The following is a 20,315-nucleotide window of genomic DNA, read 5'->3' on the forward strand; positions in this document are numbered from 1 at the left end:
CTTTCTGCAGTTCGGCTCTTTCTTTCTGCTTTGCCAGATAAGTTGCTTGTCATTTTTTTCTACCTAATTTCACATCTTAATTTGCTCATTTTGATTATATTTTCCAGAGCATTGCCATTTTGACCCCAACGTGAGAGGTGCTCAATAACTCATCTCTCAGAAAGTCAGTTAGTGATATCGGGTATCTACAATTCCAGGTCAGGCTGTACTATACTGCTGGCTATAATTCTTGGAAGTAGTTTTGCTTATGACTGTAGTAAGGTTATAGTCTCACATATTTTTCAGACTACCAACTTAACCCATCCCAAGCGGTGAGTCTACTTCATTACACATTCTCTAAAGAAACAATAATTTATTTAGACTGCTTACATGATGCAGGATTGCTTTCAACAGCCTTGTGCTAGTACTGGTTGAATATCCTTGCTCTGGAGGAAAGAGGAGTCCGTAAGATGAATGTTAGCAAACTTAACAGGACATTAGTCTTCCTGGGATTCCTTGGCATGTGTGAGAAAACTGTATCTTTACCCCATTTTCGAGACTTGACCCAAACCCCATTCTAAACAGCTGGCACTTTTCCTGCTGTCTTAGCAGGATTTTGTATCAGGCTGCTGGTATATGCACAGGGGACTGCCATCTCCACATGGGTTTCTCTGAGTATGCAATTGAAATGGATCTGAAATCGCTGTCACTGTTCTACAAGCTGCTGGCCATGACTAGATATTACAAAATACCACGTAGACACATAAATGTTATGCTGTGCTTGAGCTTATAACCCAGACTCTTAGCAGATATAGCTTCTAGTTTGAGCTGGCTTGCCACCAGCTGCCTTGGAGCATGTGCAGAATGAATGGAGGGCTGATCACAAATGTGAAGATCATTTCTATACTTCATGAAGGAACTACTGTTATCTGCTTATAAAACTTGAGGGAAGGGCCTCATCAGTCTGTGGTGGAATCTGGGCAGACATACAGGAGTCATGGGGAGACCTCTCCCTTCTTCTAGCACATGGTGCAGTATGTTGGTATTTGAAAATTGACATCTGCCCAATTTTAGAGGCCAGTCTGGGCCCAAAGGCAACTTCTGGCTGTTGTCAGGTAGCTCTAAGTTGTGTGAATAGCTTCGTGTTCTCTGGATCTCCATTGTACCCTCTTTTCTGCTCCTAAGATGCTCATTATTCCAGTATGGGAAACGATCTGGCAGACAAATGCACAGGTGGGACATCTGAGCTAGGGGAGTCTCTCCTCCAGCAAGGGAATTCTTTGGTGGCAGAGATAGGTGTTTTTTGTTTCCTTTGTGGTGCCAAAGTGCCAGAGACTTAGCAGAGCCTCAGGGCAGAAAATAAGAGTTTGGCTTTGATTAAAATGAACTGTAGCTAAGATAATTTCATGAGTTTTCACTCCAAAGTGAATGAGAAAAGACTGCAATATGCTGTGACATGAGAAGATCCCAACAATATTATGATGTGAATACTAGATATATAGGCATCTTTGACCTCAGATAATTTTAAATAACCAGCAACCATAGTTCTTAGGACATCTATTCTTCTTATTCTTTATATTTCAAGGAAGTTCTTAATTTATATTTTATTTTGTTTTAAGTAGAACTAAAAACTGTACTTTATGTCTCTGTACTTTACGTGCTGTAACTCATCTTAAGATGTGTTTGAATCAATGATTTGTGTTTTTTAGGAGCTGGAAAGTTGGGAAATAACACAACAGAAGTCTTGGATCAATGTCCACTGAAGTCTGTGGAAAGCTTTATGCCGATTTCAGTTGATCTTTTGTCAAGTCTTTTAAAACTTTGCATGAATATTTGGAACTATTTTAATGGGTGTGAAATGACATTTAACTCTTCCTTTTGAGACAGTTTTCATCTTGAGTACATGCACACCCATCTAATGGTATAGATTTCATTGATTTCTTTGGCTGTTGCTTTAGCTGCTCTCAGTTAAGACATAGTGTTTTTTTAACACCTAATTTTATGTATATTCTTATAGCACCGAATAAAGCATTCTGGATATAAGTAGTATTCCTTAGACAATACATGCAAACTTTTTAGCACTTTATTTACTTGAGATACGCCTGTCTTCGTACAAATGGTAATTTAACTTTGCGTCAGTATTAAGTAGCTATGTTTAGCAGAGACATTGTACTTAATTTATTCATACGTTTTAATTCTCAGTTTCATGTCATCATGCTTCTTACCTCATTATTTGCATCTGGTTTATGAAAATCCTGTAACCTTAATATGCATATGGCCAAGCTATTGCCTTTAATTTAATTAGCGTGTAATGAAAATGCCTTGTATACAAACAGAGAGCCCACAGCCATGAGGCTGTTCTAGTTTAGAGCAAGGGTTTGTCTTATTATCTCAGAATTTAGCTTTGTTAAATTATAGGCACGAAATATAAGTTCTGAAAATCCTTCACTCACTGTCACTGCTCTGTTTTTTATGGAGGGTCTGTTCTTTGGAGATGCTGAAACCTCAAAATGAATTAGGTTTACAGGCTGGTAAGCAGCCAAAGGCTTCACTCAGAGTCTAAGAACACAGGGGGAGACAAATGGGAGCAGCCTTTGTGCTGTTCCAGTAAGAGGCCAATGAGACCTGTTAGAAACAGATATGTGTGCATGTGACTCTCAAAACCATTCCATGTGAGTCTAAAATCAATGGAAGATTTACCTGGTTTTGTATAGCTAAGATGAACTTTCAGTGGTTTAAAAAATTCTCCTTATTTTTCAGTTTATCATCTAACTTCAATTAAAAAAAAAATCTTGAAGCCGATATTTTAATATCATTTCCCTTGTCCAAATTTCATTTTGAGATTCTTCCTCCTTTTGAAACACACCAAGAAAACAGAACAAGTGCCTTACCTTGGTGATAACACCCTAATACTGAGGAATTTCACAAAGATGTATTGGATCTGAAAATTCCTTTAGCCCAGAGCTAAGCAAACATTTCATAACAAATAACAAGTGGGAGGAATGTTGCCTTCTCATCTCTTCTCAACTTTTGTGCAAACAAACTGCAAGTTCCTCTAATTTATTGATTCAGATTTATTTGCTAACCACACAGATCAACGTATGTCTTTCTGTTTACTTTCCAATGGCATGGAATATCCCTTACAGAAGAATAGCAAATATGTGTTGTGAGGGAAGAACAAGAGAACAGCAAATTTCAAATGAGCAATCTCTTGGGTTTTCCTTCCCACCATATTCTCACAATTACTGCTATTATTAGTGATAGCCACAGTGGGAGAGAGAGGGAATAGACAGGAGTCCCTGGTCTTTTTCATGCTGTGTTGTCTAGACTTAGTAAAAATGTTAGATTTTGTCATCCTCCTTCCTCTCATGGTGTTATAATTGCAGAGAATCTGGTATAAAAATGGATTTTTGACCTATCTGACCCTCTCCTTGTTGGGTCCCAAACCCATCAAAGTTAATGGAAAAAAGTCATTGAGTTCTGATTCAAGGAAAATCACGTGTATACTTAAAGCTATGCTGCCAATAGGAAACCTAATGCATAAATTTCCATGACAGTTTTGACAGTATTTGTTCATCTACTGAAGTATTTGAGCTGGATAAACATATTGCATCTAACTCACAATTAGATAGACGTTTCATGTATTTGTAGCAAAATAACACTTACACTGTCCAGGAGTACAGACTAGCCAAAATCTGGCCTTCAAGAAACTGGAATTACTTGGCAGTGTAAAGTTAGAAAAGATGATTCTGTGCTAGTATCCTGCCTCTGTGCTCTGGCATTTCTCAGCTGGCATATTTTACAGGCAACATGACCATAGCCATAGGCCACTTTGCTTTACCTAAAGGCTAAAATTCAAGAACCTGCAGGAGAAGTATCTGGCAGTTATTGCACAATTGCCCCCTTTGCAGCAATCCAGAGGACTGCACCTCTGTCAGAAGCCAGGTCAGCATTCTCAGCATTACTTTGGAATTACCAAAGAGATTATTTTAATATGGATCGTTGAAACCATCCCATACCTGGAAGAAATGGAAAATGTTTTGTGATTGAATGAGTGTCCAGACTGCTCTGTAGCACTTCCCCTTTCTTCTTGACAACTTCATAAAACTAGATGTTATCAAAAAGAAGGTATCTTTCATTCACACAACATTTTTCAATTTGGAGGATGTGTCTGATGTAAAACCCAAAGGAAAGAAGTCTTATTGGAGATTTAGGGTCATTTCTGCTGGAAAAAAAGTGAATACATTTGTAAGGCACTCAGTCAGCTACAACCTATGTAAAGGGGCAGCAATATACATGCAGTGCAGGGCCCCGAATTCTCAATCCAGCCGTATAATGTTAAATTTAGAAATTACATTTGGGGCTGAAACTTGGTGTACATCAGGGACAGTTTCTTACAGGAAAATGTAGAAACCCCTTTGTTCCATATGGTTTGAATCATTTACAAAATGAATCCTGCAGGAATAATTTCAGATGTGGAAATCTTTAAAATGTGGAAATAAAAACCAGATTCACTACATTTCTGTCTTCCAGCTGAAAAAAAAATCATTTAGCAGTGCCCAATTATCAGTGCACTCTAGTAGATAAAGGTTGCCTCTCAGAACCACTTTTAAATGTGTGATGACACACATCATAAGGATTAAAATATTAGTCTTCTTCCCTACAGGAAAGTACTTTGTCATGACCGAATGTGATTTGACATTTGAAATATGCCAACTTACTGCAGTAAGCAGGGAAGTTAAATTCTTGTCAATTATTTAAAGCCTGTCTCTTATTGACAGTGGCAATTTTAACCTTCATTTAGAATGTTAAGTAGATACAGGCTGAGATACGTAATTATGAATTCGTGTTGAAGAAAGGAGAGGGGGCAAATTGTTAATTAGAATATCATCTATGTTTGTTTTCATATTATTTTTCAGGAGGCAATGAGACACTCCGAGTTCATAATATGGAATCTTTTCTATTGTCAAAATCAAGATTACAGTATGATTTTTTGAGAGCTATTATTAGGCCCCCATGAAGGATGCTTATATTGGGGAGTACTGTGAAGCTACCTTTGATTTGGAAAGACCAAAGTGAATTTCCATGAAAAGGCCATAGTCTATGCCTGGACTGTTGAGGACCTGTGTATCTCTGATAAAACTTTTCAGCTGGAATAGACTTAAAGTCAATTTTAGCATTAGCTTAGTAAACAGTTAAAGCTGTGAAGATTTCATATGTAACTTGCAGTTTTCCCTTGCTTTTCATTTTCTGTTGAGTTTTCCTCATGGGAAACAGTTCTGAAAGTGCAGAAAATTCCACAAATCCTTGAGAAATACATTGCTCACATTAGGCATTCAAACTGCTCTCCTTCTGATACCCTTGGCATTCTGGTCCTAGGAGGTTAGGCTGAAGAAAAGCATCCATTTCAGAAGGGAATAGGTGATACATGTCTAATATGTGCATTGTCAAAGAATACTTTTTGAGGAAGGAGGTGGAATCATGATCTGGGAGGACTTAAGATGTCAGGCAAGATGGTTCGCAATTGACATTTTTTTGTCTGCACATATTTTTCTGAAGCATAAGAGATATGTAGTCCTCGTGGGATGTCAATTTTGGCAGGAGGGTGTTGGCACATGGTAGAGCCTCAACGATCCAAAACAAAATCTGTATCTAGTATTATGTATATAATGTAATAGAATTACCTGATGAAACTTCTTCTTGGTTTTTGACTTGGTAAAAAGGAGTGTTTATTACAACATGTTTTACAAAACCAAGAAATGAAATAAAATCATAACTGATTAATGAGCTGCATGGAAATACTTCCTCAGTGCCACCCACATTTCCCTGGCCCTGATCCTGGAAACACTTCATCACATGTGCAGTTTTATGCACAGATACTATGTGAAAACTACAGTGTACTTTTCCCATACTTACTTGTCTTTCAGGGATCCAAGAAGGAAAACAATCACATACTTGCTTTCACTGATCAGTTTTCTCTTGTAGGAGGGCATAAATTTAAAACTGCATTTATGATGATTAAATTGCGGGGAGTTGATTACTGAATGATAGTACTAAAATGTTCAGATGCTTCCACTTTGTGCTGCTGTACTATAATGTGCTTACATTTCTACTTAGAGTAACCTTAAGTATGGGATTCCTGTCTGGTAATACCTTGTTCTGAAAAAACCCTGAATCGTAGTTCAAATATTTTGGTTTACTAATGTTTGCATTTATTAGAAGTTGCATTTTCCAAAAGCATTTTCTTTTTATGTGAGACTGTATATCCTGTGCACAAACACACATACAAATCTATATTGTGAAGAATGGATTAATATTGTATATGAAATTATTCATGGTACTGTGTGCAGGTGCTATGCTGCCAATCCCACAGCATTCTTGTTTTGTGTATTACCAAATGTGAAACGTGGTCATCTCCAAAGTGAAACAATGCATACTTTAATTGGAAAGACTATCTAGATTATATGTGGAATAAATCTAATTTAGAGGAGCACATTTCAATCTGTCTAGGCTTTGAAGGGATATCACTTTAAGAGCTAGCATGTTCCAGCTGTGAACCTTGACAGTCTTTTTTCTAATTTGTGGTGCTGTTTCTTTTTTTAGTCAGGTTTGATAAGGACACGGAAGATCGAGTTCCTTATATCTCCATTACCTCAGCAGCTAGCACAGGAGCACAACTACACATCACCTGCTGGACACCATCCTCATGTATTATATAAACGAACTGCAGAAGAGAAGGTGCACCGGTACACAGTAGAGTCCAATCCCAAATACTTTTCTTTTGGTCATCACAGAATTCACACTTCCCACAAGTATCATGCTCAAGCGAATGGTTACCACCATGGAAGGTTTCAAAAGCAACATTTTTGTGGACGTCGCAAGAAATGTATGTAAGGAAACTTTCTCTCCTTGTTTGAGGTAGTGGCTCTTAGAGACTGTATGGTGATTCTGAGGTGTGGTTCACTGTCACCTTTGTGATGGAGACATAATAATTTTAAGTTATACCTTTCTAAAGTGAAATAGGTATGAGAAACTTGATTATTCCTTTAAATTGATGTCATCATCTGTTTTAATAAGCCATCAGAATCACTGTTTAGTTTTCTTATTGTCTACCTAGATTAAAAGATCCCTTGCCTGATTTTTTTTACATTGACATAGTTTTCAGTAAGCAATTCTGCACAGGGATGGATGCCAAGTCCCTGAACTGCTCTCTGTTACTTTGGGGATATATAACTAATTAGGCTTGAAGACGGAGAAAAAGTCTTCCAAATCATTAATTTCTGAGAGGATAGAGAATAAGTCTTTCGGAACTCACCATCTGATAATGAAATTTTCAGCAACTGAGATCTTCAAAAAGAACATCCCATGTAAATTTTTTAAATAAGATTTTGGAGCCACCTCTTAAAAAACATGTTGGAATATATTATCCTGCCAAGGTCTTGTCTGAGTCCTTCATTAGGCCCTCAAATTGCAGAATGTTTTAGAGCCTGCTTGGACCCTATATCTGTACTTACAGCATTCAGTTGATTCTTTTTGAAAGCTGATCTGCTTCTTAGCTGAGTTTCTTAATGAGGGTCTCCAGGACTGCACACATTATTGAAAACATTGTCTCAGTCCAGTTATATTCTTCCAACTTCCTACCTGAGTTCTGAGAAAATGAGCAGGTTCCTTTTCCAAAAGGTGTGTAAGAAAGAGAAAACAAATAGAAGGGGAGGAATGAGAAAGTAGGTAGTGGAAAAGGTGGTTGTCTGAGACTGAGGCCTATCTGAGGCTGAAAACTGCTTATTAAAAATTGTCTGCTTCTTCAGAAATCCTTCTCCCTAGATTTGAAAGCTAGACCTCAAATGCCAGATGCACAAGCTGACAATTCAGCCTGTAAACATTGGCGTTCTGATGCAGTTCAAAACTACCTCATTGCATACTCCCTTTCCCTCCTGTCTGGTTTTCCTGCTGCCTGCTTCAGAGCAGAGAGTAATGGTGCTAAGTTAGCTCATATGCTCTACAGTGTTTTATTTTATTTGCATTGTCCACTGTGGTCTTGTGCCTTACTTACTGTACCCTCTGTGACTGTTTGTCCAAATTCAGAATTATTCATGTCCTTAAGCTTTTACATGGTGCTTATCCCTATAATAAATGAGTGCATTTTGAACACTGTATTTTCATAACCTCCTGGGATGTGAGAAGATATTATCATTATTCTTGTCTTACAAATGGGACTCACAGACACAGGAGAGGTCAAAAATAACCATTGCTTCTGGGTACCAAATCGATAAACTGAGTTTTTGTTTAAAAGATTTATCTTATTACAAGACTGTAATTGTATATGTGTATCTATATATTCAATAATTTCAGTTACAGCTATGAGTTCTTAGCTGCATATTCAAGCTGGGTTTATGGTAAATGAAGAACATGCAATTAGCATCCAACTGTGATGAGTTTAGTGTAAGTGATTTACCCATCATTGCTCTAGGAACTTGGTGTCAGACACACTGTTAGGATCTGATTAAGCAAGATTGCATTTAATTATTTTAACCATAAAACTCTTTCTTTTAACATCCTGCGGTCTTTCACTTCATGCAGTACATACCTGTAACCTTCTGAGACAATGTAAGAAGGAGTTCTGAAAAATAACAACCTATTTCCATACCCAGCCTTGGTTAATCTATAAAACAAGTTGATCTCATGTTCAGTGAATGAATGCAGTCCTACAAATAAAATCACATGTGATTGTTTGAGTAGGGGCAAGTATAGGATGTAGAAGAAAACATATCACTCCAGTAAAGGCAACATACCTTCTATGAGTATTTGGGACTTTTTTCTTCTTCTTCGTTACTTTATTTTTCCTTTTTCTTTTTTTTTTTCCTTCATGTTAGCTTTTATGTTGTTTTCCTGGTCTTGTTCTGAGATCAGGAGTCACATCAGTTTGAAATTTTCAGCAAAATCCAATCTGGTCATCTAGAATAGAAAATTTCAGCTTGAATGAACAAAGGCATTCAGAATGCAGTCTTACGGAAGGCAGTCCTCTGCCATTAACACTGCCTAGTCAAGGTTAATTCATCCTAACCTAAGAATTAATCCAAACTTGCTGAACAGTAAGAGGGAAGAGCACACTGCCACTTTTAGTGTCATAGAAGTAGCTTGTCCCACTCGACATCTTTTAAAATTTCATATACTGGCAATTTTTAAGCACTAGAGAAACCAGTTATTCATCTTTCAAACTCTTCTTCACAATCTAAATGTCTTTAGATCTTGAGCATTAACTGGACAGTAGTTAATAAATCATGCTTGAAACATTGCTGCTGTTTAGGTTTTATTAATAGCAGTGAAGTTAATTCAAGAGCAAAACTCCACTGCTCATGGATTTAGGAGTCAAATGCCTTGAAGCTGTATTGCCTTCAAAATAGTACATGGAAACTGATGTGCCTTGAACTGAAAATCTTCACTCTTGGTTGAGGCATGTCTTCATGTCTTGACGTGCTTCCAGAAGAGGAAAGTTCCTTGAGCTTATAAAGGACAATTGTTTATGAGTGATACATTTTAAAATCTTATTAGCATAGTCACTTGCAATGTTAAATATAGTTCAGAGTGACTTAGTTCTTGAAAGCAGACCACTGTTGTGCATTCTATGGTATTCTTGATTTCCCAGCTTGGCATGGAAGGAAGTAGCGTCTGTTTTGGCTCTGTTGTTGGAATAACTTTCTGATGTGGCACAGGCAGGATTTTTTTAATTACCTGAGGCTCCCTCACTTGTGTCATGCTACATCCTGTGTCAGAAAAAATCCTATTGTTATCCAAAGAGTATGTTAAAGTGGCTTTCAACTTAATTCTTGATGCAAAGGCAGTGTAGGTTTATACAAAAGAAGCTATGAATAACAGGAGCATTATAGGGTGTAGGACATAGATTTCTTCTCCCATTTTCCATCTCTCTGAAGAAATGGAGTAGAGACCATTCTCTAACCGTGCCATTGACCATGCTACACAAGTGCAGAGGGAAAAAGTGCACCCTGGCATTGGGCTGTGGGCTGGCTGCGCATATCCTGTTGTCTAGGCCTCCTTGCTGTTGCCTGACATTTCCCTATACTAAATAAATATGTTCCCAGCGGGAATAATCTCAGTGGCAAATTTGCATAGAAGGCTAATGTCAATCACAATAGCAGGCTGGCGGGGATTTTACTTGTGGTGTGTGTCTGCTTTCTGTACTGACGGTGGACATCTGTTGTGGAAAAGATTTTTTTACCAACTGCTATGTGTAAGTAGCACATGCCAAACACCTCAGCAAGTTATCAAAAGGACAGGAAAAATGTAGAAATTCTGTTAAAAATTCTCTGTGTATTTTTTGCCACAGATGCTACCATTTTATTAGATTAATTCCCCGTTTTAAACTGCTTATTGCATGCGAATGTGGTTCTCCCATTTTCTTCTCTCCCTGTAGCTATCCTTCCCTCAGGAATGAATCAGGTCTTTTTTGATAAATATACAAGAACTTAGCCATAAGTATTAAATCACATGGTATAAAAATAATCTAAGGCTCTAAACCTGTGATAGTTCTTCTTCCAATGAAACTGTTCATGGGTGATCTGAACTTTTTCCAAAACTCAGTTTTATTTCCTTTTAGATGCACCTAAGCCACCCACAGAAGAGACCTACATTCGCTCAGATGAATATGGGACTTCTGCAAGGTTCAAAAGATCATCTGCTAAAATTCAGAAAAATGGAAGTCTAAATGTTGAAACCCTTGTTGTGGCAGATAAAAGAATGTTGGAGAAACATGGCAAGGAAAATGTAACAACGTACATCTTAACAGTTATGAATATGGTAAGGTGTGGTGTAACTGAAGTATGTTTTCCCTGTGGAATATTGTTATGTCAGAGTAGGATATTTCATTAGGCAAGAAGTGACACCAAAAAGAGCAGGGGCACCTTACACAAGCCTTTCTTCAAGCCTCATCTAATGTATTACTTACAGCAAAACGCTCTTTAAAAATACACACCTTGATAATCACAGCTCTGGCAACAGTACTATAGGGTAAAAAAAAAAAAAAAGAAAAAAAAAGGGAACTATTTTAAATGTTAAATTTTACAATACTCCTTGTGTAGTACAAAAAAAGCAGCTACTCTGAAATTGAAACTTTCATTTCATTTAGTATCCTGAATCTTAGTCTGTTTTTTCTGATGTCTCTCCTTGAAACAAAAATTTATTTGAGAAAGCACAAATTTATTTTGAGAAAAATAATTAACTAGAAATATGTTTTCCTTTGTGGCTTTGCTCTTTAGTTTAGTACTACAAAACTTGAACTTTGAACTCGATTACACTTGATCCAGGAGACCAAGGACAGAACAAAGCCCACTGAAATCAATAGAAGGTTTTCAAGTTTTTCGAATAAGTGTAGTGGTTTGGGGCATAATTCTTCTGGGTTAAGCTCTTTTGGATTAATCCTATAAGGTATATAACTCCATTAATTTGTACTGAAAATTGATGCTCAATGCAATAACTCAATACATATGTTTAGTCTATTAAAAAAAAATATTATACATGTAGGTGATATTTCCTCTTCAATAATTGTTGCAGGTCTCTAGTCTATTTAAAGATGGAACAATTGGAAGTGATATAAACATTATTGTTGTGAGCCTTCTTCTTTTGGAACATGAGCCTGTAAGTTGTGTCAGAATTTTTGTGTGGTATACTTCTTTTGCTACTGTTCACAGGGAGCATTGAGTGTTCCCATGTTATATACATGAACTTTCATTACAGGATATCAGACATAAAGCATGAGAAGAAGACTAAAATCACAAAAACTTCCAAAATCACACTTTCTGCATTTCACTGCTTCTCAGTTTTTGATACTAAAACCTTCATTTCATATAAATGTTCTTTAGAAACATTGACATGCTTCCAGTGAGGTAAAACTTAACAACTTCCAGCATTTTCTTGAAGAGAAATGGCTGGAATGAGAAATCTACTTAAGAAGTATTTAAATAAATAAAAAGGTTTTGAACTGGGCTTTCCAGGATGTGATGGTCAGAAGGGGGAAGGAGTCAAAAGTCCCAAATAGAAGATAGCATTTAACAAAAGCTGGGAGTGGAGCCAATTCTTTTGGCAAGGGTGCTGAGACAAAAGAAGACAAAACCTCTTTTGATGTAAAGAAATTTGTGATGGGTTGATCTACTTGGATAATACTTTTCCTCCACAGAAATCTCCAAACATTTTAATCACAAGATTGAAAATGGTTTAGTGTCCAGCTTTATCAGGAATCAAATACATTTGTACACTGTAATTCCAACCACTGGCTTTGAAAATATCTCTGTGTCTGGGGAGAGGTGCAGTTTTATTTTAAAGTTGTAATAGATTCACTCATCAACTGCATCAGGCATCACAGACAGTCAACGTGGGAATACATAAGTTTATGTAGAACAAATATGAAAAAGCAATTCCCTTTTCCCTAACCAACTCTTATTCTTTCAATCACCTTTCTCAAGTACTGATGGAAGCACCTTATTTCTCTGTCTGTGAAATATCTACAGGGTGGATTACTGATTAACCACCATGCGGACCAGTCACTGAACAGCTTTTGTCAATGGCAATCTGCTCTGGTTGGGAAGAATGGAAAGCGCCATGACCATGCCATCTTGCTTACGGGTTTTGATATCTGCTCTTGGAAAAATGAGCCCTGTGATACTTTAGGTATGATATGAAAACACATTCTGATAAACTTGTGGGTGTCAACAGCAGCATCTTGATTCAGAGAGACTGACATATTTTAAAATAAAGAAGCCCATTTTTGCACATAATTTTAGCCTTCTTGAAGAGGAAAGAACAGTATTATTTTTACATTCTTGTCTTTGAGGTACCTAAAAGAAAAAGAGTATTACTGGTATCATTGCCCCAGAAAAAGTGGCAAGATAAGCTATCTGAAGACATCCTTTTGGATTGTCAGCTCTTCAAGGAGTATTTTTGATTTTAAGAGTATTTCTGAGCCAGTCTGATTTTTTTTTTTTTCTTCTTGTGACTACTTGCCCTTTTTGAATGGGATTCCTCCCTGATTTGGGACCAGTAAAGGCATGAGGAGGGGAAAGAATAATCTTTACAAGTAAAATGTATTTTGGGAGGTTAGGTTTGATTTATACTATTTATACAGGAATCCCTTTATTGTCAAATAAAAGCCTGCTATAATTCCTCCATGATAAACCTGATGAAGTAGACAATCATCTTCATGCACCACAACAGACTGGGTTATTAGGACCAGTGCGGATGATATATGTATTTGGAATTCTGTAGAGGAACAAGCTATTCTACTGCTTCCTTCCTTCAGGATTTGCACCTATCAGTGGCATGTGCAGCAAATACCGTAGTTGCACCATTAATGAAGATACAGGCCTTGGACTGGCTTTTACAATTGCTCATGAATCAGGACACAAGTAAGTTTCATGAGTCTTACATGCTCCTTCTATGAACAAACATGTAAGTGAATGGAAACATAGCACCAGTTAATATAAATCAGTTAAATATGGATCATTGATAGAGAGCTATATAATGATTAGAATATATACAGCATCCACCAAATGCATTGGCCTCATTAAATATCATCTCTTCAACAATCATAAAAATAATCACTGTGCGATTTTGGTCAATTTTGCTGCCATAGGTGAAAGGACCTTATTCTGATACAGGTGCCTCACAGCTGTTTCTAATTTGATGGGAAGCTATAGGCAATTTTAGGCCAAACAGAGTCAAGACTCTTCATTCAGAGGTGTGTCCTTTAGCATGAAATAGTGAATCAGCTGCCCAGGGTGCTTTCCTTTTATTTTTATTTTTTGACTTTTTCTGTATTCCAGGTAATAACCAGATCAAACAGTAAAAGCTGACAACAATAATCTACAAGCTTCCCACACTGCTACCATGTTCTGGTAGATAAATTGATTCTAGTATCAGTGTAGTTGCTCCAAAAAGAGAAAGGACGCTGCAGCTTACAGTATGGAGAAGTGATCTCTCTGAGTCTCTTAGAGGTCCCTTTCCAAGAAGACATGGTGATTCATAGGATCTGGGAGCCATTCATTCCATTCAACCTGTCCTTTGTTTTCTCTACCTATTTAATGTGTGATTTAGTTAAAACCAACCTTTGTGGTGGTTTCTGCCTTTCTGTATCTATATCCATTGGATTTCCATTTGATTTCTATGGTAATAAGACTGTAATTTTCCTAAGAACCTGCTGTCTCTCAAACAAAATCAGTAATAATCTTCCATGGAGCTTCAGATATTCTCTGAATTGTTGAATTAAATCTAAAGATGATTAGGTTTTGCTCTCCTGGTTTTTTTTCCCCCCCAAATAATTTTGAATTACTTTTTCACAACTTTTTGCATGGTTTTGATTTTCAGTTTTAACATAGCTCAAGCTGGAGTCTGTCTAACCACTGGCAGTATAGAAGCATAGTTTCTCTATGTGGTACACCTGAAATCAAGGGTCAGAAAAAACATGGGCATAGGATCTTTATTTTGTGCAGCAACGTTACTGCACAGAGTATCTTTGAAAAGCAGTGGTACTGTATCTGCTGTTTGGTCAAGGCATGAATCCTTCCGATTCTGCATGACTGAATCAGGACTATTTTGTTTTCATTGTACAAATACGCTCTACAGTATATACTATGACCTAATGTCTACATGAGTGACCCTTTCACAGGTTTCTGTACATCTGAAGGGAAGCAAGGAATTAAAGAATAATCCAGCTACCAGGGAAGCCTGTGGGAATTGTGCCAACACTTTCAATGGGACCAAACATGTAAAATATATATTGTTTGCTCGTCCTCTCACACTAATGCAATTTGATTGACCTCAGTACATTTTTAAGGCCCTTCGATCAATATTAGGAGAGAATCAGGCCCATAGCTTATTTTTTAAGAATTATCCCCTTTTGCCTCTTGATGGCCTTCCTTCCTGTTTATTTTCTAATTTGCTTTGAGAGATTATGTTTGGAAATTTTTTAATGTTGGGTTTTTTTCATCTTTTTCACCACTGCCTTTGATTCTGATATTATTCAGCCTTTCTTTGGTATACTTCCATACTCCTGTCTAATAAAATGCATGTTATCTCCTGGAAAAAATCTGTGCCAGATGCAAAATGTCTTCATCATTTGTTCGTGTTCATGTTCCTAAAACTACCTAGTATGTGATGTAAGAAAACAGAATTTGGTCTCTGTGGTACAGAGATTCCTGGAAGAAAAAATACCTGTGACAGCCTTGGAGGTGCTGAGGTCCGCTGTGAATATATTAACCTAAGGATTTCATAGTAGGAGAATATTGTATACTGTATACATCACGCTCTGTGATCCACTGAGTAGCTTCAGTTGTTATACATTTTTATGGTTTTCTTTAAGTAGTTTGTGTTTTTACCTCAAAGCTTAACAGTTCCTTCGGGAATTCAGAGCCCATTGTGTCAGTGGGTATATAAACTGGATTCTTTGGCTGCAATGCATGTAAAAAAAGTTAGTATTTTGTAAAGGATTCTAAAATACTAGCTCAGTTGGGACTTTTTTTGTCCATTTATAGAAGGAGCCATATATTTTAGCAAGTTTGGAGCCTCAGCTGGTGGCAACACATGCAGTAACTCTGATGAGCCTGCAATGATTTATAACGGTAGAGGATTGAGTCCAGTAAATTAGATATTCCCTGCACATGCACAGATTACATTCATAAATTTGCCAATGTACTACAATGTTGAAGTAACAGATTATGAAATTTCTATTCAAAACACATTGATATTCACAGATGTCCCATACAAGGAGTAAATATAAAACAGTGAAAAGGAAAAACCTGAAAATTATCTTTATCATATCCATAAACTCCACATAATTTATCATTTTTTAATGTGGTTTTTATTATGACTTATTATTCTTTATATTATCCTAACACCTCTCCTAGTGAAAGCAGGGCCTCTTTGTGCTGCAGATTGAGCAAAGCACCTGGTAAGAGGCAGTATTCCCACTAAAGAGGTTGCAGTCTAGACAAAGTAAGTGACAGTGTATAACAAAGGCAAGGAAAAGAAAGTGATTTGCCTGAGATAATATAGCAAGTCAGTGGCCAAAATTACAAAAAGAATCATATTTTTATATTCATACCTTGTATTCTATTCATTCAATCCCACTTCTTTTGCTACAGATTGACTGCGGCTATGTAGTTCTTCCCTCCTATTAGGAGAACAGTCATGTTATATTCTTACAGCTGTGTAACACTGATATTTCCATGGATTCTGATCTCCATGACATTCATGTTAACAGGCATTATCACTAAAGCAAAGAAAGGCTCAGACTGCATGCATGTTTTAAGCTGATAGATTTACAGGCAAGTACAAGTGTGACTGAACATAACATCCACTACTTCCATCCATGTCACCACAAAACATTTCTCCTTCAGGAAAGAGAAATGGTTAAACTGTAAAAATTCTGACACAGTCTGCAACTCTGGTACTTTTGTGCCAGTGTCTTGTCATTAGGTCATATTGCAGAGCTCCTGTGCATTACCAGTATGGGTCTTTCTTGAAACTTGACTATCTTTTTCTCACCAGACAAGTGTGTGATGACAATAAAATTTGAATGCTATTAATTGGAGTTTGTTTCATACTAATAGTCATTTGTATGGTGCATGTTTTCATCCCTTTGGAATGAAAGGGATGAATTCCACATTCCCTGTGGAGTTCAAGCATAGAGCTGTTACCCAGAAACTGTTTCTTCTGCCCCAAATTTTGTTTTGCTTCTGATTAATCTAGATTTTCACTTTAACGTGTGGTTCTCTTTTCAGCTTTGGTATGATTCATGATGGAGAAGGAAATCCTTGTAGAAAAGCTGAGGGTAATATTATGTCTCCCACACTCACAGGAAACAATGGAGTGTTTTCTTGGTCTGTATGCAGCAGGCAGTATCTCAACAAATTTCTCAGGTAGGTCAGATGTAAATCTGGGCCAGTGCCAGGGAATGTATCTTTAGTAACTGGGCTTGAATTCTTGAACAGACATAAAAATTACTTCAGTGTGAAATTCACCTCTTTTAAAATGTGCTTAAACCAATGTACTATCTGAGCCCCCACACATGAACTTAAGAAGCATATAGATGGTATGGCATACAAGTGTTTTTGTCCTGCCTTGTTTCAAAAGAATGAATTTCAGCCTCCATGAATATCCTGCAGTAATGACTGGCATATCATTCTTTCCCAGGCCTTCCTGTCAGCAGCTAAGTTTATTAGAGAATTAGTAGGAAGTGAACACAAAAGAGGGCAGACACAGTGGTACCAAAGTCATTACAAAATGTAAATTAACATTAGTGGCCTTTCTCACTGGAGTTTCTCTCTTGATCTAGCTCATGTCATGAATAAGGACATTTTACATTTTTCATATACTGTTTCTAGGGGGGGAAAAGAAGGAAAAAGAAAAAGATGCCAATTATTTCTCCAGCATGTTGGCATTATTCAGTGATGCTTTTAGAGGAACAGTTTTCTGGTCTATGTTTAATGTCATCAGAATCGCAGTCCTTTCGTGTACAAATTCCCTTTTATTTTTTTTGTCATACATGGGTAGACTATACATGATTACTAAAAAATGTGTAGGCAGTCTAAGACCCCGATCCAATACAGGCATTTTAGATGTTAATTCCTTAGAGTGAGAATCAAGCAGCTAGATAGTTCTGTGGATCTGATCCTTGAATTCCAAGTTAGTATCTTAAGAGTATCGTGGAAGATAAATCCAGCATAGTGACCTTCTGTATACATGGGTTCTCAAGCATATATAAAGGAGAAAAAGTAGACCATAGGGTACCTTCAGTCTTAAGCTGGACACAGCCAATCCAAAGCACATAAGCTGCAACAGCCTCCTGTTTGTCAATCCACACAAAGCGAATGCTGAAATGAGACAGTATCCCTGTTGTTTCCTGATTTGGGGAATCCATTTAAGGGAAAGAAGCAGACTAGATCACCTTGCTCTTGGTTACACAGGAATAAAAGGAGAAAGAGAATTTGACATCTTTCTTTCTTGTTGTCACAACAGTCCCAAAGCCTGGAAATTCCTGCTTGCTTAAAACTTTGCAGGTCAGGCTACCAACAAGATGTCAAGATCTTTTGGCTCCTGCAAGCAGATACTCTCTTTTCAGTCCATACCTTTAAAGATGGCTAAAGGTACTGTATACCATAATATGTGTTTTGCTGGTCTGTAGCAGATTAAAATATTTTGATATAAAGATCATAGTCATGATTAATATACATTCTCATTATAGTACAGCTCAAGCTGCCTGCCTGATTGATGAACCTAAGCAAACAGGACAGTATAAATACCCTGACAAACTGCCAGGGCAGATCTATGATGCTGATACCCAGTGCAAATGGCAATTTGGAATGAAAGCAAAACTGTGCAACCTCAGCTTTGTAAAGGTACCTATTGATATACTTTTAAAAAGTTAAAATTACATTAGAGAACTGCAGTACACTAAATGAGTACAAATAATACAGTGTTCTTCAGAGGCCTGGGCTATTTCTCTACCTTATCTTGCCTGGCAATTTGCTTTGAAGGTACTGGCCTCTTTTGAGGAATATCACAACCCCAGGGGAGTTTCAGAAGGAAGTGTGTTCTTTCCAGGAGTCATAAGGAGTGCAGTTGAATATATAAGACCCATGAGCCCTTGCCTATTATGCTAAGGGAAATTAGCAGTCAGTAGAGTTTTGATCAAAACTTGCATGGGGTGTGGCATGTGGGATAAAGGACTAAGTTTCGTGTGTTTTGTTTTACTCATGCATTGACAGCAAAGTCTGGAAAAGATCTGTAGGGTTATTTTAGAACAATAAAAACGTAATTTATAGTCTTGAGTTTGTGATGAAGGATTAATTTAGATTAACTCATTATTTTAGTGACTGCTACACTCCTTGCTGATCTCTTCAGAGAAGACATTTTATTAAATAATCTGGAGTGCTCTTTCTGAAGAGAAGTATTTTCATTTCTTTGACTCCTGTTAGTATCCTGGAGTATTTTGATTTATTTTATACTAACCACATTTATCACGTGATGGCAGCTGTGTTTCTTCTACAGCTAAGAAACAAAGAAGAGAGAGTGAACAGCACTGTGAAGAGACTTTGTTTCCAGATACCTCCTGTGCTTTAGAAAATCTAGTTTCTTCACAGTATTATAGTCCCTGCAGACATGATGAAATTTTATCCTTGAACTTTTTAACACTGTTTTTATTCTATTATAATCTCACACTCAAAAAAGTTTTAAAAAATATATAGTGAAATGGTGCATAAACAAGAAGGCAATATACAGGCTATGGCTGTCCTATGAATCTTAAACCTTGGCTTTTCTAAATTCAGAAAAGGTTTTATTTATATGGCTTTTAAGGTAGCAAAGGCATGTATCATTTGTTAGTCTTTCTAAACACCAGGAAATAATGGGAATTATGAGTACTACAGCGAGTACTTTTTTCTTTCCAGGATATATGCAAATCTCTCTGGTGTCACAAAGTGGGTCATAGGTGCGAGACAAAGTTCATGCCAGCAGCAGAAGGAACAGCTTGTGGTATAAGTATGGTAAGTTGTTTTATAAATAGGACATCGTCACTCTAACTTGTTTTTAGACTGTATTGGGTCAAATACCAGCTCTTGTCAAAACCAGTTTTATCCAGATCCCTCTAGGTTTGCTATCATAGACTTCCAGATTGCTCTATAAACGACTGCATTGCAATACATAGTCAGGACTGGTACTCACAGTGGCACCTATCTGATGGTAGGGAGTGATGCATCTCCCATCGAGTTATGGAATAAGATACAGCTGGTAAATCTAAATCAGTACGAAAATCCATTAATTATAACAGAAGTTAGATCAAGGCTTCCAATTCCACTCTGATACAAACACTCCTTAAGCCATAATGTTTGCTCTACAGACTAAGGCCATCACGCATTTTATCATCAGTGATCACTACTAAAAGAGCATGGTTATTTGTTTTAGTTGAACCTTCTAATTTACGCTCATCTATACTTACCCCAAATATTTTCTTTTGCTGTAATGTTTCTTCCAGTAGAATATTGTTTTGATTTTTCCAGTTACTGACAAATCATCTGTTTTGCTTTTTCTCTTTGTTTGTTCACTGTTTCATAATTGAATGATAAAGGGCAGAAATTTTAGCAGAATTTTAGCAGACTATTTTTAAATTACATGGGAAGTTTTGAGGTTCTGATAGCACAAGACTGTAAATTAGCATGGATTTTCTGAAGAGTAAACCAAGATGACACTGTCCAAGAGAAGAGTTTTGAAAATTTGTACCTCAGAGATCTTCAACTCAGAACTTGGACAAATTTTAGGACAGTACTTATCTA

The 20,315-nt window shown here is 37.0% G+C and overlaps 1 protein-coding gene across 1 annotated transcript in view; it reads left to right on the plus strand.

The window, feature by feature from the left end:
• The window catches only part of ADAMTS18 (ADAM metallopeptidase with thrombospondin type 1 motif 18), an 80,929-nt gene that overhangs the window by 22,552 nt on the left and 38,062 nt on the right, over positions 1–20,315 (plus strand). The window contains exons 3-10 of the mRNA XM_075039989.1: positions 6,583–6,865; positions 10,595–10,794; positions 11,548–11,631; positions 12,501–12,660; positions 13,289–13,394; positions 16,767–16,904; positions 18,230–18,383; positions 19,434–19,529. Coding sequence (XP_074896090.1) covers positions 6,583–6,865; positions 10,595–10,794; positions 11,548–11,631; positions 12,501–12,660; positions 13,289–13,394; positions 16,767–16,904; positions 18,230–18,383; positions 19,434–19,529 — 1,221 coding nt within the window. The remainder of the gene's footprint in view (positions 1–6,582; positions 6,866–10,594; positions 10,795–11,547; positions 11,632–12,500; positions 12,661–13,288; positions 13,395–16,766; positions 16,905–18,229; positions 18,384–19,433; positions 19,530–20,315) is intronic.

This window comes from Buteo buteo, chromosome 11 (assembly GCF_964188355.1).
Source record: "Buteo buteo chromosome 11, bButBut1.hap1.1, whole genome shotgun sequence".
Classification (NCBI taxonomy): domain Eukaryota; kingdom Metazoa; phylum Chordata; class Aves; order Accipitriformes; family Accipitridae; genus Buteo; species Buteo buteo.